Here is a 21616-nt window from a genome sequence, read left to right on the forward strand (position 1 = left end):
GTTCTTGGTCCTCAAATTCGAAACACTGCTCATTCAGCTTTGTCCTTGCTCGCCGCGTCGGCACATGCGACGATGTTTTGGCTCAAACTCAGGCTGGCCGGGCAAAAGGTACGAGAAATACTGTAAGTTTGTTATGGATCCCGGTCCTGCACCATCAGTTTCAACATTCATTTCGTGAGTGCTATGTACCGTAAAGGAGGCATCCATCGCTGCGTCAGACTTTTTGGACGAAAATTGGCATGTGCCAAATCGTGCAGAGATTGCACATGTCAGCTGGTGCATCTCGAGCTGAACACTGCCATTACGAGTCCTTATCGAGCCTCACAGGAGGTCGCGATCCCAAAATTGTAGATTGCCATGCAGGACGCTGCAGCTCTTATCCCTGGACATGTACCACAAAGCTTGAGTGGTGTTCGTGTGTCGCTGGAAGAACAAGCCGACGTAGATTTCTCGGAGTTGGATATTGTCTGGGAAAGGATCTTCGCTGCGTGTGAGTATCGCTCTCCGAGAACAAACACAAAACTTTTCAGAGTGTAGACATTGGGCATTCTGACAAGTAGTGAAATCGCATGACGCTGGTTGACACTCTACGCACCTGACCACTACAAGTACATCCGCATCTCGAAACAATAGATGAATGAAGATCCTCAAAAAAATCTCGTAAAATTGTAAAATTTCAGCCAACCCCAGATCCTACCACATAAAACTTTGCGGAGCAACCTGGGGTAATCCCCCCGTTTGAACAGGATTAGGTTTACTGCAAATAGCATGTTTCGCTGTTCGCACACGGATTGCAGAAAGTGTCGAGCAAGTCGCGGTCTTATCTTTGGTTAATAGAACACGATAACGTACTGATGAGTGACAGTGTTGACGTCGATATAATTTGCTCAATCCAATCCCCAATCGGTCGAGACTCGGAAGTCAATCGAAACAGACATGCAGTAATGCATGGCTATTCACTAGTCGAGATGATGCCATTCCAATCAATGGCTAACGTGCTGGTCTATTCAAGGACACACGGCAAAGAGTTGTCTCAATACTCTATTGGACGCAACATGTCATGTAGGAGAAAGGCAGTATTGCTTAAGAGTTACACCTGATTTTTCACAATCGTTTTGGTAATTGATAGCATACGAGTAGGGTCAGTCTGTGCCAAGGAAAGGCAGACTGTCGGACTAGTGTGGGGGCAAGCATATATCTCGCCTTGCGTTGATACCTTGCAAATTCGTGTAGCCACAGGCAGGAGCGAAGGACGTTCTTTCAATAGAGAATAGTAATGTCTTTTGCTAAAACTCTCCTCTTATTCGTGGCATCAATGCTAGGCAGACGTGCACCTTACAATGATAGAATTCCTAATCGTAATTTCACTTCCCACTTCTTCGTCGGCCATGTTCCACTTCCCAACCATGCCATGCCTCTCTGCTCCTAAGCAGAACTCTTGCGAGGAACACCTCGTGTCTATAGTAAATTATGAATAACAAGAAACTCTCTATAACGACTTCGCGTAGTTGCGTGCGGTCATGACTCCCTCTGTCTTGTGCACCAATCCTTCATAGGTAATTGCCCAGCAATACGCCGCGTCCAAGTAGAATGAATATAGCGTACAACAATCCCACAATAAAGGTGATGATAGGAAATGTAAGAATAAGCGCGTCGACGTTTGCAAGCTTTATCTCAAAGTATCGCCATTAATCGAGGCAACTGTACTTGAATCACCAGAGCTGAGACCACTCGGAGGATTCAACAATTCTGATAGACTGATTTTTGGTAGCTGAGGTACCGGAAGTTTCCGCTGTGTGCCACCTACAATATCAGATATCGATGGCCCAGTATGATGAGGCGCTGGAGGGTGAGCGTAAGAACCATCGGCGTGTGGCTCCATAGGCGCAAGGAGTGGAGTGTGACCTAGAGATAGATGGCGTAGTCCAGGTAACTGCACATCACTGCCATGTACAGGGCGTAGTCGTGGCGAATGACCAGGGGTCGCCAGTGGCGTGTGATCTGGTGTCGGCGAAATAGACTCGTGCGAAAAAGTGGGCGATGACGGGGCGGTAGAATGTGGTGAGTTTGGCCTTGATCTTTTGACCCTGTGTTCGTCGTCGTGATTCTCCTGCGAATGAGATCGAGACATGCTGTGGGAAATGGCATAGGCGCCCAGAGAGGGTAGACGGCCAGTGCTGGGACCGTTGCGGTGGCTGAAGAGATGATGCTGATACTGATATGGTATTCTTGTGCCTACATCGTGTTCGGTCCGCTCGATCTGGGAAGCAGCTGTGGCCAACATATTGATATCCATGATTTTGGTTCGATCCTCGTGTCGTGCGTAAGGGGACAAGGTTGAGGGTATCGACATGGCATGCTGCGCAAAGGAGTGTGGTGGGCTGACATTCGGCGAACCGATCGCAGATGTAGGTGCAGACCGAGCGCCTCCCTGAGCTGGGGGCGGCATAACCAGTTGCGCCTGTGATGAATACTGATTAGGACCATCTTGGAGTCCAGCCATTGCAGCAGCGGCAGCCACCTGCTGAGCCTTGTTGCTCCGTCTTGAATTTGGGTTGTTGTGTATTCTGGAATGTCTAGTCAATTCGTCTGAGCGACTGAAGCGTTTACTACAGCCAGGAAACTGGCAAGCATGAGGCTTCTCGCCAGTGTGCGTGCGTATGTGTCTCGTTTGATGTTCGAGGCGGTGGAACGCTCGGTCGCACAGGGGACATTTGTAGGGTCGAGGTAGGTCTTGTCGTGTCTCCTCGGTCGCAGTTTGTTGAGTTGACGGCGGAGCACTTACTGCGGCGGCCATCGCAGAGGGCTGTGACGCTTGATCGGTGGTCTCTACCGTCGATGTTGAATGGCTTTCTTTGAAGGGAGAGGAGTCCGGGGTAGAAGCGGGATTGAGAAGGGAGGTAAAGTCGACAGCTGACGAAGAGCGTTGCATGAGTCAGGAGGCGGGTGGTGACTGAAATGCAATAGTGTGTCGCTTATCGTGGGGGATGAGACCAGTCACTGGTGCCAGATGCAAGTTGTAGACGGACTGGGTGACCAGGGATACCACCTGGGGTAGCGCAGTGTGACTGAAGTTGGGAAGAAGAGTGCAAGTTCGCTTGGTTATTGGCGACTGTCACGATGTATGGACGCAATCGGAATCAATTGGAGGCTCGGTGCCCAAGTGGTGCAGCGTTCTGGCGATCCGGAGAAAGAGTTTGGGAAAGTCTGAGTGTGGGAATAATTTCTGTCAGGTGCTAGCGCAATCCTTATCGCACCCACGTTTCCAGATGGAAGGATATGAGAGCTGACCGAGCTGCACAAGGATGCGGACGGCCGACGCGCCAAACGGGAAGTACCAAGTATTGGATGAGGTCAGGGCAAACTCAGGAGAGCACCCCAAAAAAGCAAGAACACAGCCGGGCGGTCGGGGGTCCCAGTCGAATTTGGCTCAAGTCACCGTAACGGTGCACAGGCTGATGACAAGGGAGAAATCTGGGGCGAGCCAAGACAATGGTCCTGGACTTCGGTATTCGGTATTCGTTCGTCCCGCCTGATCATGAAAATAGCTTGCTTGTCCTTGGACGCGCGGGCCTGCAATATCCGTAGACAAACAAAAGCACTGGTCAATACGTGGTCTGTCCTCTGACAGTCAGATTCGAATCTGCTGGAAGAGAGGCTCAGACGGGGAACATGAAGGGATGTATCTTTGCTCCAACATTTGCTCCAGATGTGACATCGGGTGGGCGAGGATTTTCCGGAATCAAAAGAATGATTGCCCGTCATTTCAATGTTTTGTTCACGAGTTCCATCTATACACATATATTGGCCATGACGATCTAATCTTGGAATTCTAACCAGAGCATGTGCGGTGGCACTGTCTCGGTGACTACTATGACCGAGAATGCAAATACACGCATTGTGAAGACCTCAACCACGAACCAACAATCATGTTTATTGCTGAAAACCCTTCGGAATGGCGACAAAATCAGTTCAGGAGTTTTCTCGGACGACATCCGTTCAATAAATCTCCAAACCTTTCATGACGGAGGCAAATAAATACTCGTATTGTAAATCTAAATGCCCAAGCTGGAAGTTTCCACCAAAAGACTGACACTCGGCCATAACTTGAATTTTGAACGATAAAGTTCATCTGGGGAAAGCCACAGGCTCGAAGGGAATTAGGCGGAGCCGACAGTGCAGAGGACATGATGTTCAGGCACAACGCATATTCCGAAAGTGTCTCTCCACATTATCTGCGCAGATCTGACGCTTGGACACAACTCTCGTTCTGTGGACGATTCGTTGACTCAAAGGGCTACTGTTTGGCAGGGAAAGAAAATACTTGATATTCGCGTACACTCGAGGTTTCAGACTTCACTCTAAATGTCGCATTCGTGGATGAGGTGTAACCCAATTTTTTTTCCAGCAACACGATTCCTTTCAAAGTCTATCCGTGCTGACATGTGCGGAACTGCATGATGACTACATCTCCACAATCTGTTTCTCAATGGTCAAATCGTCAATAGCCGTGCCTTGCTGCTGGCGTCAGCCACGCCGACTCAGCCTGTCGCTTATCCACCTGACTTGTGGTTGACGAAGTCGACAATTGCTGAAAGTCTAGACTTATGTTATGGTCTTGTCGTTTCCATTGTTCCTCTTGACCGCTGATAATTCAAGAAATGTGTCTGAAGAAGATGCCATAAGGTACAGCAATTGATTTATTCAAAATCCAACCAAGCCACAAAGAGATTGACTGCACAGGAGGAGTAAGCAACCCACGTATCAAGATATGGCAGCTATCCAGGAGATCGTCTGTTGCCACGTCTCCCATCCGCAATGATCATGCATTTAGAGCCTGTTAGATAAGGTAGCAGGTGGCCTTTCAGATCAAAGTGTATTACAGTGAGGCACGAATCTCCTCAGTGGATAGTTGGCCTACCACAGTACACACTCGACTCGCTTTTGACACGGCAAAAGCTCCATGGAACTGCAAGAACCCATTCTATGTTAGGCCCACTGATAACGTCGCGGTCTCTTTCAATTTTGGTCCATCAACCACAGTAGGCGCACGCCCTTGGGGAGTGGCAGCTTTTAAACCAGAATGTTGTCTTGAGCTCGGTTCGTCTGCCAGTCTTTTGCGTATTGACCTGAATTCAGCGGACAGCGAAGTGCTGAACGTCGAGCACTGCTGCCAGAAAGAATGGTCTAGGATGCCGAAGAACGTCTACCTCAGAGAGGAAATGATCTGCTCGACCTCCTCCCTGAATCAGCTTGTGCAGTATATTGACAACGTTGGCGATTGCTGCGCCTTGCTCTCTGCTCCTGGTAGGATACTGTGGGCTCCACCTCGCTACTTCGCGTGCGCAGGACGTGATCGCCTGTGAGGCGCATCTTGCTAACTCCTCACTCAATGTCCCCTCCACATACTTGGCTATCGCTATATACGTGCACCCCCAGAAGTATCTATGTCAAAATTGGCGTGATCGTAACGTGGACACAGTAAAGCCTGCTTCTCTGAGTGGCGGCTAGGTCCAGGTCTGTTGAGTTAAGGAGGTTGAGGAACGATTGGGCAGATTTCGCGACAATTTCATGGATCGTAGCTGGTCAAGGAAATGAAGATCATAGATAAGTTTGTCCTGCGTGTCTCTATTTGCGGGTCCAGAGTCCGATCCATTCAGCAGACTGGGTCGATTACAGCTGAACCTCTCATACTGTAAGTGCATCTCCGAGCGCTTCTCTGCTGGTATATCTTGCATGAGTTGTCATCACCTAATTTTACTCGGACCGCTAGTGGTAGATGTCGAAGAGAGGAGAATAGCTTTCACATGCCCAGAAACCTTCAACAAAGTCGCTAATCGAGTGATTGATTGTCGCACGTGGGTGTTTTTACCTGCTAAGCAAGTGGAGCCACTCTCGATATCGCGTTTGATCGTTCCTGGGCAGTACAATACGACAGGGCATCTAATTTCCTGGGTCTAGAACATCCAGCTGTCTGGTGCTCGGACAAACACAAAAGAACCAGAACAATTGGTTCCGTGATGTCTCGCACACTTGCCAATTCATAAACACTAAGGACGAATGGATGTATCAAGTACGCTTACAACTGCACCAAAGTGGCATTAGTTTCTCACTCAAGTTGGAAGCATGAAAATCATACCACTCTCCGCAGTGTGATAGAAGCCTGGAGATTGTCGTGCGAGACGTCGAATTTCTGGGGATGTTGCTTGTCAATCTTCTGGTCTATGTTCGACAGAGCGCTGCCGCCTGTGATACCTTGGACTGTAGAAGATCGCAGTCGCAGCATGCATATGTTGTGCAGGGAGATCAAGGAATCAACGTTAGATGCTTGGGCTTTGAGAGATTATGAGCATTAATGGCTCGAACCAGTATCTCAGGTATCACAGTGTAGCTATTGACTCGTGCTCGATTCCCAACAACGTGCCTGCTGCTCATACAACCAGAATATAGCCTTGTCTCTGAAGTTCATCACCACCTATCAGGTCGTTCACGCCATGGCCAGAGATCTGGTTCTTGATGTATACTGCCTCGTGCCTGCCTTCACGTCCATCGACCAGAGGCAGCCATTAAAGTAATAACAGAAACATTGAGCCATATCTGACATAGCACATTCGCGAACAGCTCAGGCTTGATATATGTATCGTTGTCGAGATGTTCTCTCGCCCGGCTCGACAAACTCTGCCCCACTCAATGGACTGAAGGTCAGCTACATATTGGACAGACATGGTGTAGATGGATTCAGCAGTTCATTTTGGAGGGTCAGAGCTCAGAGGAGGTTGCTGCGGGTCAATGCCCGAACCTCCAGAAACCTTGCTCTACCCTACATAGATCTATTCGACATACACGATCTCACGATTCTAAGATCTTTGAAACTCCCCTCACTGAACCTCTCTCTACGTTCATTTGCTTCCATGCTAGGCTTGACGCTACAGGTTCAGCGTGTCACTGTCATTCGGAGCAGAAATTGTTGTGATTAAATGTCGACCAGATCAACAGGATTGCGACAGTCGTGGGATTTGTTCGGGGTATTCATCTGACAGAGACAGTTGTACATCACACTCAATCCAGACCAGCGCACTCTCGCGATCAATTGTACAGCACCTGTCTGGGACCAACAGTCATAAAAAGCACGTATACATTGTGCCAGACGGAAATTCATGTAGTGTATTCTAAAACAAGTTGCTTCTAGTTCTTCAGATCCAATTTGTCCGGAGAATACCTAGACTGAGATGCTGCAGAAGGCCTTTTACTGAGGATAACGAGAATGATATAACGCGTTCTGCAAAACCATAGTACGTAGTGAAGTAGTAGTTTGCTCTCAGGGTGCTTTTTCACAAGACAGCCTTGCCCGAAGTGGATCCAGGCTGTATCACCTTCACATTTCGAGCTGCGTCTACAATCTTTATCTATAGCTTGACAGGTCTCTCTTACCATCACCACGACGATCGGTCCTGCAGAGATGAGCGCGCGCTTATCTCCTGCAGCCAGCCTTCTTCGCAACTCGAAGTTGTTTGCATTGCCTCCTACAATAGCACTACCACCTAAATCTCCAACATCCGACCAGATCTCCAGCTCTGATACGGCAACAACCAAATACCCCCAACATGCTGCCATCAACACGACGGTAGTTTCACACAACTATGGAGATTGGGGATTCAAGAGACCCTTACCTGCAAAGTCGACCAGGTCTACAAACAACCCAGTGGTCCGCTTGGTCCAGGGCATCGACACGCCCGAGCAGATTGCTGACTTCGAATCGGCAGCCGATCATGTACTTACTCTACGCAAATTTCAAGAGCTGAATATTGGCATCCAGCATATGCCGGTGCAACTAGATAACAAATCGTTCCTTACCGATCCATACGCCAAAAGAATGCACAATGGTGTCTTCCGATCTTCTCATGACAATACAACCAACTTAGTCTCATCAGCGCACACTCGTGCAAGCGCTTCTAGTGTGTGGCCTAATGTAAAGCCCGAGGAAATATTTGATGCGCTCCCCGAGAAGATCAAGCGGAAACAGATAGAAATAGAACAGGCGACGGAACCCGTTAAGCAAGAGGAAGGCGAAGCACAACTTCTCGCAGCCACCAAAAAGCAATCGCGACCCATAAAACCACTAAGATGGCGTTACGCTGGACCCTCGCTCGTAAAAATATCTGGCCAAGAGTTTGACGAATATCTAAGGAGGATAAGTGATAAAGAAAGAGAACTCCTTGACAAGCGCATCAGACAGGATCTTGTTGAGGAGAAGACAAGACTCGCACGGGAGAGTGGCCAGAGAGATAAGACTTTTACCCAGACTGATATTACAGAAGGGGAAGTAAAGGAACAGATGCGCTACCTACGAAATGAGCCTAGGAAGTTCGGACCTATTATTGCAGAAATACTTGACCTTCCTGAGGTAGAATCAGAAATACCAGGGAGAACAAAGGATCTTGCCGATCTGTGGGAATATGGAAGGAGCACTTTGGCAGCAGGAGAGTGGTCTTCTAGAGGACCTCCAAGAACACATCCATCTGCTGGCTTATCGTATATCCATACCAACAACCACGTTAACAACGATCCAAAGTACGGTCCACAGAGCTCCAGAAACGTCACGGTTGCTCGAGTCGTAAAAGCCCGGGCCAAGGGCAGTGCCTCGCGTGTCCATGTTGGTTTGGCGGGATTTATTGTACCACCGATGGAGGCGAGACACGACAGCAAGTTGGAATATATGCCTAAGCCCGGTGGAAACAAGGTGGCATTGAGGCCGACTGTCGCTTATGTCCATTCCAGTGGCGCTGTCAGGCTACACGCAGAACACACAGACTGGACTGTCGATGAGAACGACAGAGCCGTCTCAAGCGCTGAAAGGGCGGAGAGGAGCCAAGGCCGAGATCTGCAACAGCCACGAGGCGTTGCACCTGCACCTCGAATGAGCAGCACGCCAATGCTGCGTCTGAGCCAGCTCAACAGTTCAAGAAGGGCAGATCTGAGTCCAGATGTCGACGACTTTTGGGCGAGCAGCTAGTCATATAGTGGCTCTCCCCATGTAAACGCAATAGGTACTGTGTAGATATATCTTCTTGCATGTATGTCTAAACTCAAGACTGAATTCATCAATACCCCGGTCGACATTCATGCCTGAATGCCTGGTTTTGGTAAGGTAGCATCACGTGAACCAAATATCTTGGCAATAACTCCTACCGCACTTCGTGATTTTTGATCTGGTACCAACTGCGCTTTGCACACCTTCCACAACCCATCCAGCCTCACCACACGTCGACAAAATGGGTCGCGTACGAACAAAGACCGTCAAGAAGTCCGCCAAGGTCATTATCGAGCGATATTATCCTAAGCTCACCCTCGATTTCGAGACGAACAAGAGAATATGCGACGAAATTGCGATTATCGCTTCTAAGCGATTGAGGAACAAGGTATGCATCTTACCTTATGCAACGTCGCAAACGCTTGCAAGCATGCAAGACCAATACTGACTCGATTTCAAATAGATTGCTGGTTACACTACACACTTGATGAAGCGTATCCAACGAGGCCCAGTCCGAGGCATTTCCTTCAAGTTGCAAGAAGAGGAGAGAGAACGAAAGGATCAATACGTGCCTGAAGTCTCTGCTCTAGACTTCACACAAAACAGCGAGTCTGGCCAGCTCGACGTCGACCAAGATACTAAAGATCTACTCAAGAGCATGGGCTTCGACGGCATTCCAGTCAACGTTGTTCCAGTCGCTCAGCAGGCACAGCAGACCGAGAGGGGCCGACGGGTGTTTGGTACTGAGGCTCGAGGTCGTGCTTGAGCGAGTTGAGGTGTTGACAAGTCGAGAACGGTATTGCAGAGAACAGGAACGTGCGGTCACGCTATGTGCCACAATTGGACGATCTCCACTGGTGGTTGAAGTACAGGCGCAGACATGGTGACAAGGAGGAGCACGAAAGAGTGTATGGAGCAAACCTAAATTGCGTCTGTTCCTGAGCAGAAAGCCTCAAGCCACGATCTGAGCATAGCTCGAAAGTAGGCCACGAGTTCGCTCGAATGCCATACAAGGTGTCGCTTAGTCTAGTCAAACAGACGAAGCTTGATTGCCATACAGTTTCCTGTTCCCGTAATGTGTTCGATTGGTCGCGGCTTGTGTAATTATCACAATGTCTCTGCTGTGCACTCTATTTGTAGAGATACTAATACATGGTTTTCGTGGACGTTGCTGAAATCAACTTGCCTACAAGTCTTGTTTGTCCGTGATAAATATACACTTGACCGCTGTGGTTGCGACTCAATGCGTGCATGAATGTGTCATTGTCCGTTCATCTATTCATCCACCAACTTGCCAGCGCTCATACGCTACCACACAATACCACTCTCAACGCCATCGACCTAACACAAATCCTCAGTGCTGGGCCTGGCCTGACGGAGAAACATTCGACGCAGCTCTTCTATCTGCCCAATAACTTGGTCAGACCGACTGTCACTGTCTGTTATCTGCCGTATCAGTGTACCGGCTAATCTGTGGATTCCTATTGTCCTTAGAAACAATGTGTTCCAATCACAAGAAGCGAAACTCGGCTGAACTCGACCTGTTCTACCGATGTTTTGGAGGACTCCATGCTTGTCCATGCTCGAGTACCAATTAGCACTCCTCGGCAATCCCAATTCGGAGATGTATGCGCTGTGTCTGGGGCAGAAAACGTATGAACTCTCGGCTGTCGACGACGAAGATGGGTAGAAGTGAGCATATGAGCCGATGTTCTGCCAGACTGCTCACAAGAGGTAAATTGCATAAAGGCCAAGCTGTGCCATGATGAAGATGATGTCCCACGAATATCTCTCGTTCTTGGAGTCCTTCAGTTTACGACATAGTTATAACCAACACCAGTCCCTGATCAATGGTGCTAAGAAGACATCAAATCTCAACTATGGGCAATCCGGAACAGCTCGCCCACAAGGACTTCGACGTGGAAGATGTCCTAGAACAGCTCAATATTGACGAGAAGATCTCGCTATTATCGGGTACAGATTTCTGGCATACAGCTTCCGTACCACGCCTAGGGATACCAGCAATTCGCGTTAGCGATGGACCAAATGGTGTCAGGGGGACTAAGTTCTTCTGTAGTGTCCCAGCAGCGTGTTTGCCGTGTGGTAAGTTGTTCCATAAGTATGATTTCCAATCTGATGGGAACAGGAACGAGCTTGGCTGCCACTTGGAATACGGAGCTGATTAACAAGGCGGCGCAACTTCAAGGTAAGGAGGCTATTGCTAAAGGTGCCTCGGTGATATTAGGCCCGACCACGAACATGCAAAGATCACCGTTGGGGGGTAGAGGCTTCGAGTCTTTCAGTGAAGATCCAGTTCTAGCCGGTCAGATGACGGCTGCCACTATCAACGGAATTCAGTCGACCGGTGTAGGAGCTACTCCCAAACATTTCGTTGCCAACGACCAGGAGGACCAACGAATGGCAGTGGACAGCATAATCACTGAGCGAGCACTGAGAGAGATCTATTTGATGCCATTTCAGATAGCCATGAAACATTCCAGTCCATGGTGTTTTATGACAGCTTATAACAGGGTCAATGGTCCACATGTCAGTGAGGACTCTAAGCTCATACGAGATGTGCTCCGTCAGGAATGGGGCTTCGATGGAATGATTATGTCCGACTGGTTTGGGACATACTCGACAACTGAGTCAATCAAAGCTGGCTTGGATCTGGAAATGCCTGGCCCATCAACTACCCGAGGCCATCTAGTGGGTCCAGCTCTTGGGTGTGGAAAATTGAGGGTATTCGATATCGACAATTGTGTACGACAAGTGCTTAAGTTGGTGAGAAAGGTATTACCATTAGGCATACCAGAACATGCTCCGGAGGGTACCATCGACTCCAAGGAGACCGCAGCTTTACTCCGGCATGTATCGTCAGACGGCCTGGTTCTCTTGAAGAACGATAACAGTGTGCTCCCCTTCAAGAAGGACAAGTCAATAGCTGTGATTGGTCCAAATGCAGATTTTGCTGCCTACTCTGGAGGCGGCTCTGCGTCTCTCTTGCCATACTATGCCATCACGCCTCTTCAAGGAGTAAGAAACCAGAACAAAGATGCCCAATATGCTCTTGGCGCTCCTGGCTGGAAGAAGCTGCCTCTAATCACGAGAAAGTTAAAGACAGCAGACGGTAGACAGGGTCTGATCATGAAGGTGTATTTGGATCCTCCCAGTACCAAAGGCCGTGAAAGCATAGATGAGGTATATGTGAATGACTCGAATATGTTTCTTGCCGACTACAAGCATCCGAAGATCACGAGTTCCTTGTTCTATGCGACCTTTGAAGGCGACTTCACACCTACGCAAACTTCGGAATACGAGTTCAGTGTCTCCGTGGCAGGAACTGCCAAACTCTACGTAGATGGCCAACTAGTTGTCGACAATGAAACTAAACAACTGCCTGGTGACAGTTTCTTTGGTACAGGCACGCAAGAGGAAATTGGCAGCATTAAGTTGGAGAAAGGTAAAACGTACAAGGTTCATGTTGATTTTGCGACTTTGCCGACTATGACCTTCAAAGTGCCAGGCGCCACAGCTTTCGGAGCAGGAGGCATCAGAATAGGCTGCGAGCGCAGAATAGACAGAAAGACCGAGCTTGAGCAAGCTGTGGCACTGGCCAAAACAGTCGAACAAGTTGTCTTGAGTGTTGGCCTCAATGCAGAGTGGGAATCGGAGGGTTATGATCGAACAACTATGGACTTACCTCCTGGAAGCGACGAGCTCATCGAAGCAGTTATAGCAGCCAATCCCAATACAGTTATTGTTGTACAGTCAGGTACGCCAGTGACGATGCCCTGGCTTAAAACAGCTCCTGCAATTGTGCAAGCATGGTATGGCGGTAACGAAACTGGCAACGCCATTGCAGATATCGTCTTCGGTAACGTCAATCCTTCAGGCAAGTTGCCATTGTCCTTTCCTATACGAAACGAGGACAACCCAGCCTTTTTGAACTACAAGTCTGAACGGAATCGAGTACTCTACGGTGAAGACATATACATTGGTTACAGGTTTTACGAAAAGACGAAGAAGGAGGTCGCATTTCCTTTTGGGCATGGATTGAGCTATACGACCTTCGAAATGTCTAACCTGAAACTTGCTATCGACGACAATACAGACGAAATTATAGTGGTCATTAATGTCAAGAATACCGGCAGCTATGATGGAGCACAGATAGTCCAAGTATACGTCTCACAAGAATCGCCATCTCTAAATCGACCATCGAAGGAACTCAAGGGGTTCACAAAAGTCTCTGTGAAGAAGGGTGAAGTTGTCAAGGCGAAAGTGAGCTTCTCCAAGAAATATGCCACCAGCTTCTGGGACGAAGCGAGAGATTCATGGATCAGTGAGAAAGGCAGATATTTTGTGCTCGTCGGAGATTCAAGCGCAAAAGTACCATTCAAGGACGAGTTCGAAGTCGAGAGGACGACTTGGTGGAAAGGACTATAGCTTAGGTAGTGGTACAAAAAAATGTGCTAGCTCTGTATTGTTTGAATGATTTAGGTCATCTCTTGCTCGAGGAACAGTATTTGTCGAACGAGATACCAAAACAACGCACAGAGAGCACTCGGGAACAACCACACCCAGATCTCAAGAGTCTCGAATGGCGGACATCGTGGAAGACCTGCTCCGACCTCGCCACTACGTCATCTCTCGGCCTAGCTAGCCTGAACGAGTTAGTCTTCTCGACCCCAGCCAGGCAAGCTATCGCAAGCTTTCTGTCGTCCTGCATAAGCTCAATCAAGCTTGAACGGGCGTGGTAGCTTGCACTTGAGTTATTGGTCAACTTTCTGTTTATCTTGCAGCTGAATGCTTACCGAAATGTCATTCGTTCATGCTAAAAACGTGCCCTGAAGGAGCTGAGGATGAAGCTCGACAAGTTTGCGGAATGCTGTGAGCAGCTGAGAAGCAACATTATAAGACTTTTCATGCCTGGTCAGTCGCCGCTTACATCCAAACGCGATCAAGTAGTCGGCAGGCAAAGCTGCAGGACTGTTCCCTAGGGCTCGAAAAGTGGCAAGATCGCAAGCAGAGAGCCATAGTGGTTGTCGCTGAAGCGTGTTTCCGAGCACACTAAGATGCATATCAGACTTTGCATTGTTGCGACAGCTGTGTTTTCGAGCTTTGCAGCTGGCTGTGAGGACCATGACTGGACCTCACCCATGCTTGGTGGCTATGTCAACCATGATCTGATGGCGAGACATGACCTCGACAAGCGCATCCAACCTGGTGCTCTCCCAACACTACCACAGCAGATCAAAGACATTCATTGGGGTCAGCTTAACATTCTGTCAACCACAGACACTCATGGTTGGGTACGTACTCAAGATAGCTTGCACAAGTTATGTAGCATTCAATCCTTCGTCGGCGTACTGGTGTGAAACCAATACTAACATCATCCTAGCTAGCAGGTCACTTGCTCGACGAGAATTACAGTGCTGACTATGGCGACTTTGCAGACTTTGTCAGAAAGATGAAGGCTAAGGCAGATGCACTCGGTGTTGACTTGCTGCTGGTTGATTCTGGCGACCTCCACGACGGAACAGGCTTCGGAGATGCAACCACACCGAATGGCAGGTTGACATTGCCAATTTTCAAACAGCTGCCTTACGATCTTTTGTCGATTGGAAACCACGAGCTTTACACTACTGAAATCGCCAACGACACCTACCGAAACTTTGCACAGAACTGGAGCGGACGCTACGTTACCAGTAACGTTGACTTCTACGACAATGGTGTGAGGAAGCCATTCTCCCAACGCTATGCGTACTGGCAGACAAAATTCGGCCTCAGAATAATGTCATTCTCTTTTCTGTATAATTTCACTGGCAACAGCAACGCATCAGTGGTCACACCTGTCGGGACAGCAGTTCAGCAATCGTGGTTCACACAGCAAGCCAGCAGAAAAGATATAGACTATTTCATCATCACAGGCCACGTCACTCTGCGAGGCTCAACTGAATGGAACCTGGTCTACAGTGCCATCCGCCAGTACCACCCAACAACTCCAATTCTGATATTTGGTGGTCACCGACACGTTCGAGACGCGGTAGCATGGGATGCCTCCGCAATCGGTACGGCAGCTGGCCGCTACTGCGAAACAGTCGGCTGGACCACCGTGGACGGCCTTTCTCCAAATGTGACACGAGCCAGATCTCCAATGGGCAGCGGCACAATCAGAAATCCACGGCCATCTTCTATCCCTGGTATCAACTTTACTCAAGTAACCTCATCGAACCTGTCTTACTCCCGTCAATACCTAGACTTTAACCGACCAACCTTTGAGAAGCACACCTCTTCCCTCAGCCAAGCACTCAACACCTCCTACGGCACAGGCATCACCAATCAAATCACCAGAAACTTCTCCAGCCTCCCACAACTCACAAGCCTGCTCGGTTGCTCTCCAGCCTCCTACTACCAGAACAACTACCCACTCACATCGCCACACAACCTGTTCAATTTCTTGACCACCACCGTCTTCCCAGCCGTCGTCTACGCTCCAGGCAGAAATACCTCACAATATCCCCGAATCATCCTGACGAACACAGGTGGTTTCCGCTACGATGTCCTGAAAGGCCGCTTCACGCTCGACAATGCCTACCAAGCGAACCCCTACACCAACCTGTGGCAGTACATGAGCACACCATGGGGCGTGGCGAAGAATCTTCTGGCAAACATGCAGACTGATCGCGTCTACAAGCGCCAATCCTCGAACAGTACAGTCTACAACAGCACGACAGGACTATATACCACGCCAGGCTACCTGACAAAAGACGATTTCGGCAATGACGGCGATAATACGATCCACTTCGATCAGGGATACTTTGACAGCGGACACTATGTCCAGGCGAACGTGAGCGTGGCCAACATCTCCGACAGCACATTGGTTGACGTTTATGGGACGAGTTTCTTCACAGCGGCAGCGGCGAAGTACTTGCAGGGCAACACGACTGGTTGGATTAATGTGACGAATAGCACGGGTGGCGGATTCACCAGCTTCGATACGTTGCCGATGTATGCGCGTCTGTTCTGGGACAAGAATTGCTAAGTATGCTATAATGGCTCACGTGAATAGGGAAATGGTTGATAGCACGAATTTGATGTGTTTGACAGTGTAGATATTCTGCGGCATGAGACAGATAAAGGCATGTCGTCTCTTACTCTTGATTCATCTTCATAAACCAACCGAGAAATGTCGATAGCAATGAGTTGTACCGACTTCGGAACTAATGTTCTGCTCAGCTCGCACTGCTTTGTGCTTCAAGATCATGCGGCCAATTGCCCTCAGTGAATGTCGCGTTCGTGGCTGCTCACTCGCTGAAGCAATGCCGTCTGCCAAGTACATGGCTTCTCACTTTGTGTTGTAAAATCCACTGTTCGTATAAACGTTGTTGTGCCGAGCTCTTTTTGTTTGCCATGTTACTACATCTTCACCCGTTCATTCTAGCAACAATTTGCAATGTAGGTTCAGAGATCATTCATCTACTGGTGCTGCATTGAGCTCGTTACGGCGTGATTCCTAAGTATAAGTGAGTCTCAAATTCGTCTGAACACGAATCTTCACTAACCTCTGCCAGAAATTCGCGAAAGCATCGAACGGCCTCGCTCGCTGGTGTTTTATTGGTTATACCCATCTCTTCGAAGCGACCCGTGAGGAGCGAAGCGTAACCAGTGCCAGGAATATTGGTCTTAGCTGCAATATCGGGTGGTACCTCAATAGTCCTTCGCGCATGTTTGCCGGCATTGCGCGCCATATAGCCGTTCTCATCTTCAGTCATGTTTGCGGGCTTAAAGACTAGGGTAGACATGTAGTAGTGTACAACGCCCGGCTCTTGGTCGTCCTCGTCTCGAACCCAGCGTCTATTCACCCATGTTGACGAGCCAGTCCATCTTGTTGCAGTTGGTGCTGCGGTGGAGACAAGGTGGACGTCGTCGTCGCGTGTGAAGTACCATTCCTGCTGGGCACGAGCAACAACATAATCGATCTGTGGTTGACGTCTTTGTAAAGACTCGAGCTGGATGCGTAGAGTGGTCACACTGGTTGGAAACCGCACAGTATTGATCCATGGAGTTCTGATGTAAATTGGTCGGTCGGTCTCCCAAAACCAAATATCGGTGTGCCGGATGGTAATTGTAACCGTTCTGGGCATGAAATAAGGGATCTGCAGGACGTTGTTAAGGCTGTTGCCAGGCTCGAGTACGTACAGCTGGGCGAAGACCTGAACATTATGGACCTCCTTCCGTCGACTTAGGACGTCTGGATGAAGTCTTTCAATGAGCTTCGAAACTCGCTCCATCTGGTGGGGTTCAGTATTGTTTTTCGGCTTGCGATCAGGCGCAGTAAGGAAGAAGGTATGCTGTGCTAATGTCCAAGGGAGATACCAGGCGTCGTTGTAGACAGCTTGACATGTCCGCAAGAGAGCTGTATCAGTCTTACGTGGTGCCATATATTCAGGTCTTCGATAGCATGTATCCAGCTCGTAAGCATTGGCAAGGTCTTCGTAGTCAGCCAGGGCATATTCGTAGATCAGGTCCCGGACCTCTCCAGGGAGGTCACTGAAGAGAGGTGATGAGAACTGTTCGTCAATAGGCAATGCAAACGACTCGATGCGATGGATTTTGTCGTATGGGTCTGGTCGTCGACCTTGTCTGGTATGTCTTCTTTGTCCTCGCCGTCCTACCACTGTTTCGAAGAAAGGCCTACGATCAGACATCTGGGGCCAATGGTTTCGATGATACTGAAAGAGAAGCCTGCAGCATTTAGTGAGACCACCAAAATAGATTCTTGTAGAAAGTCGTACTCTACGAGTCCAAGCAGAATACAAACCACGAAGGTGAACAGAACAGGAGTGAAGTGCTCGAGGAATTTATCAAGTGAAAGCATGAGAAGTGGAGGTGGGGTGTCAAGTTACACGCAATCAAGTAACAGGAGTTGGGAAGAGCGAACATTCACTCTCACTGCGTGGCGCACAACATTGTTGATTGTGGTGTTACAAGCATGAACAATGAGCCAGATCTGAGGAGTCTGGATTACAGCCTAGAAAGAGGCACCCGCAGAGTTGGCATTAGCAGCAGAACAGGCGTGAGCTTAACCTATTCTGGTTGGTCTGGTTGTTAGTCTACTAAACTTGAAGTCTAGAGTCAGTCCAGTGGGACACTTTCATTCCTCTCGCTATGCCCCAACAACCGATGTGTTGCGACTGATATACGCATCACACCGCTATGTCAGGAGATCATGGGCATCGCTCGACTGACTCAAGATTTACACCCATATCTCGAAAGCGCGGTCTTGCCACAACGATTGGAAAATGGCTCCGCCATCGAGTTTCACAAGTTGGTCATTGATGGTCCGTCAATGGTGTACCATGTCCACAACAAGGTAGCTGCGTACAAATTCTCTACTTTACCATCAGCCGGCTTGTTGAATCTGCCAACGTATACCCAACTCAGTGATGCGGTCAAGCGCTTCCTGCACGACCTCGAGGACCATGGTGCTATAATGTGAGCCTGTTGTATACCAATGTAAGAATACCAGCTGAGAACACGTAGAAGTCACATCTTCTTCGACGGAAAACTGCCAGTACACAAACGACCTGTTCGAATCGACCGGCTGGAAAAGTCAAGAATAGCGCTTGAGGTTCAGAAGCTCACAGACTTCGACCTATCACGCAATGACCACGTACAGCTTGGCCAGCAACAACTGTCAGAAGCGATATGGCACGAAAGGACCAATCGACAGGTGGCGAATGTGACCCTTCCCTTCATCATACCTGCTGTTATTGAGCAGCTCAAAAGCTCAAGATGGGCAGGTGTTGTTACTATCGTTCCTGGTGAAGCCGAGGTTTATTGTGCACCGGCTGCTAAGCAAGAGAATGCTTGTGTTCTCACGAATGATTCGGACCTTGCTCTTTTCGAGGATTTGCAAGAGGAAGGCGTCATCGTCTTACTGAACAGTCTGGCAAAGAAAGTAGAAAGGGTGTATCCAGAAAAGTCCAAAATCGAAGCTCGTTGTTGGCGGCCCGGGCAGATTTCGCAACAGCTTGGTGCTAAGAGTCTGGTCAGATTCGGTTTTGAGCGCGGGGAGGATGCTTCGGCAAATTTTTCCACGATAGCAGAACGAGCAAGATCAGCTGCGAACGACAATGACAAAGCTTTCGAAATATTTGCGAAACAATTCAGAACTCATTGCACAGTAAAAGACTCATCTATACCAGCCTCAAGGCTCAGATCTCTTGATCCTCGTCTAGCAGAAGTTGCTAGCCAATTTCGCGACATCTACTACAATGACCTCGAATCTGAGCAGCATAATTCCACTGGCATAGAAATTCATTCAACCTTACCAATTCTCCTCGAAGATGTCAGTCGTGATTCTTCATGGAGATATGGGCAAGACTTCCGCCGTCTAGCCTACTCTCTTGTTGCTAACCATTTTCTGAAAGATGCCATGTCTAGCTCTCAATGTGAAATCCATCGAAGAAGTCGACCTCCAATCGTCGAACTCCTCAGGAAGGGTCAGAAGATCGCACTCGACACTGTGCAAACAGGTGCCTCCCTAGACGAGCAGATTCAGTCGTTGCAGACCTACTGGGATATCTTAGCTCGATATCACAGCCACGATCAACAACACTTCGAAAGCCACAGGACAACCGAAGCTTTTCTTCGCATCAATTTCTTGCTATTTGGACTACATGCAGTGCTGCTCCAAAGATCCGAGAATCAGAAGCGAGCCTTCTCCACGCGAATTATAATGCAGTACGTTGGCATGGCTGTTACAGCTACCTCGAAGCCCCGCAGGAACGCGAGAGACGACGAAAACAGTAACTGGAATCTCATGCACCTCAACGCGAATGTGCAATCTGTCCTATACTCGCTACGCATGGTGAAGCAAGCTGCTGATTTTGTCGACAACGATACGAACATGCAGAAGAAAAAGAACGAAGCCCTGCTGCAGACTACACATCTGTCACCACAAAATAACCAAACATTCAGGGCGCTGCTTGCTTGGCTCTCCAAGATGCCTGCAATCCAGGATCTCTTTCTCGACCCTGTTCAGACAGCCGAGTTATTCTCCAAAGTGCCTGGTGAACAACTTAAAGTTATGCTGCGCCCACTGGCAGAGCAGTTCGACCTCCTTAAAGCTCTTGATATAGAGGTTGTTGAAGACGGAGCGAAGACAGATCGGGATGTCGATGTGGCGGATGTATCGAGGAACGCAGCTGGCGACACAAATTCAGACTCTGGAGATCCGTGGGTTGCAGGAAGAAGCAGGAAGCGGAAGAAAGGGCCACCAGAAAATAAGAGTGTTGACAGCAAGAAGGCCATCCCGAGCACCCTGAGTAATGGAGCCAACATGTTCGAGTTGCTTAAACAGCATGACTGAAGTCACTCGTGTTCGAGCCGTATACTCGTAGTATCGTACCAGCCCTTAGAAATGATATGTGGTGGGTGGCTCTTTCGTCTAGATTCCTCGAGTCCCAAAGAGTGTTAACGTAAAAAAGAAATTTCGATTAATGCGATATGTATTGGGAAAATTTAGAAGGACATGGATTTATATTGTCGTACTCGTACGACACAAGCAAAACACAAAAAAGGATCGACCATCTTATACCAGGCTCGCTTACTAAGGCTCGGTGGCCCTTACGACAACCTAGTGAGGCTGATCCTTTGAGGTTCGGCTCTTTGAGTCTACGTCCTCCCCCAGAACCCAATTGTCGTGTTTTCCGTTTTTGTGACCTGTACCTCCTCCCCTACGCGCCAGGTGTCGTATACCTGACCCGGTGTCGTCTCTGTTTATTGTGGCGGCGAATGGTTGTTACGGCGACGAGAAATGGCGAGGCAAACGGTGGGGCGCGCGGTTTTGTGTCGATTTTGAGAGAAAACTGTGATTATCAATATTGCATCCCTTTGAACGTCACAAAAATTGTGTGTGTCCCGCAGATAGTCCAGGCCAACATACGGACGTCAGGCTCCACACAGGCAGTTATCATAATCTTTTGTGCTGGGGTTCGAGTCGTGTCATTACGAGTTGTGCTCGTGACTAACTGATGTGTGCAACTCCGTCCTCCTTGCGTCCTGCTCGAGGGAGAAGACGATTGGGTCAATAGCCCATCGACATTCTTTGGCAGACTTGCGATCGAAATTTGTTGCTTCGGTTCTCACGATATCATGCTGCTCACCAGCAATCGTAACAGCCTCGCCCGACATAGCGCCATAAGGCATCGAAGTCATCGAAGAGCTTGTCATATGGCCTAGTGGGTATATCACTGCCTTTACGATCATCCTGGTCTCCACCACCCATTCTTGTCAAAAGTAATGGTGTTCATGTTCCTTTCCACAATTTGTATCCTGCTTCCTGAGATATACCGTCAAAGCCAAGACTATGTTCTTGAGCTGCGACGGAAATCGTTCGTCCTTTGAAGATGAATTTCAAGCACAAGAGGCGCTTGAAATTCATCTTCGCTATATGTAGGGTATCTTCGGACCTGTGTGCCCTGGAAGTGGTTGTACTCTAGCTAGTATGGAGATATGCGCCCACTTAACTTTAAGTTCAGTCGTCGGATTCAAAAGTAAGGATACTGGAGAAAGGAT

General features: G+C 48.7%; 7 protein-coding genes across 7 annotated transcripts; 5 read left to right on the plus strand and 2 right to left on the minus strand.

The window, feature by feature from the left end:
* Nucleotides 1-1940: 1940 nt before the first annotated feature.
* Nucleotides 1941-2503, minus strand: LTR64_001892 (uncharacterized protein; the record flags this gene model as incomplete). The annotated part of the gene is made up of 2 exons (XM_064896269.1): nt 1941-2132; nt 2240-2503. The coding sequence occupies 2 exons, from the start codon at nt 2501-2503 to the stop codon at nt 1941-1943; spliced, it is 456 nt and encodes a 151-aa protein (XP_064758956.1).
* A 4956-nt stretch (nt 2504-7459) lies between these two features.
* On the plus strand, nt 7460-9013 carry LTR64_001893 (uncharacterized protein; the record flags this gene model as incomplete). The annotated part of the gene is made up of 2 exons (XM_064896270.1): nt 7460-7771; nt 7817-9013. 2 exons carry the CDS (start codon nt 7460-7462, stop codon nt 9011-9013), a joined length of 1509 nt encoding a protein of 502 aa, XP_064758957.1.
* Nucleotides 9014-9272: 259 nt separating this feature from the next.
* On the plus strand, nt 9273-9797 carry RPS17B (40S ribosomal protein S17.e.B; the record flags this gene model as incomplete). Its single annotated transcript, XM_064896271.1, has 2 exons — nt 9273-9419; nt 9495-9797. 2 exons carry the CDS (start codon nt 9273-9275, stop codon nt 9795-9797), a joined length of 450 nt encoding a protein of 149 aa, XP_064758958.1.
* A 1114-nt stretch (nt 9798-10911) lies between these two features.
* On the plus strand, nt 10912-13477 carry BGL1 (beta-glucosidase; the record flags this gene model as incomplete). The annotated part of the gene is made up of 2 exons (XM_064896272.1): nt 10912-11134; nt 11178-13477. The coding sequence occupies 2 exons, from the start codon at nt 10912-10914 to the stop codon at nt 13475-13477; spliced, it is 2523 nt and encodes an 840-aa protein (XP_064758959.1).
* A 629-nt stretch (nt 13478-14106) lies between these two features.
* Nucleotides 14107-16076, plus strand: LTR64_001896 (uncharacterized protein; the record flags this gene model as incomplete). The annotated part of the gene is made up of 2 exons (XM_064896273.1): nt 14107-14343; nt 14433-16076. The coding sequence occupies 2 exons, from the start codon at nt 14107-14109 to the stop codon at nt 16074-16076; spliced, it is 1881 nt and encodes a 626-aa protein (XP_064758960.1).
* A 426-nt stretch (nt 16077-16502) lies between these two features.
* LTR64_001897 (uncharacterized protein) lies at nt 16503-17742 on the minus strand (the record flags this gene model as incomplete). The annotated part of the gene is made up of 2 exons (XM_064896274.1): nt 16503-16547; nt 16597-17742. The coding sequence occupies 2 exons, from the start codon at nt 17740-17742 to the stop codon at nt 16503-16505; spliced, it is 1191 nt and encodes a 396-aa protein (XP_064758961.1).
* A 521-nt stretch (nt 17743-18263) lies between these two features.
* On the plus strand, nt 18264-20408 carry LTR64_001898 (uncharacterized protein; the record flags this gene model as incomplete). Its single annotated transcript, XM_064896275.1, has 2 exons — nt 18264-18529; nt 18578-20408. The coding sequence occupies 2 exons, from the start codon at nt 18264-18266 to the stop codon at nt 20406-20408; spliced, it is 2097 nt and encodes a 698-aa protein (XP_064758962.1).
* Between the last annotated feature and the right edge of the window lie 1208 nt (nt 20409-21616).

This window comes from Lithohypha guttulata, assembly GCF_036872675.1.
Source record: "Lithohypha guttulata strain CCFEE 5908 chromosome Unknown scaffold_1, whole genome shotgun sequence".
Taxonomy (NCBI): domain Eukaryota; kingdom Fungi; phylum Ascomycota; class Eurotiomycetes; order Chaetothyriales; family Trichomeriaceae; genus Lithohypha; species Lithohypha guttulata.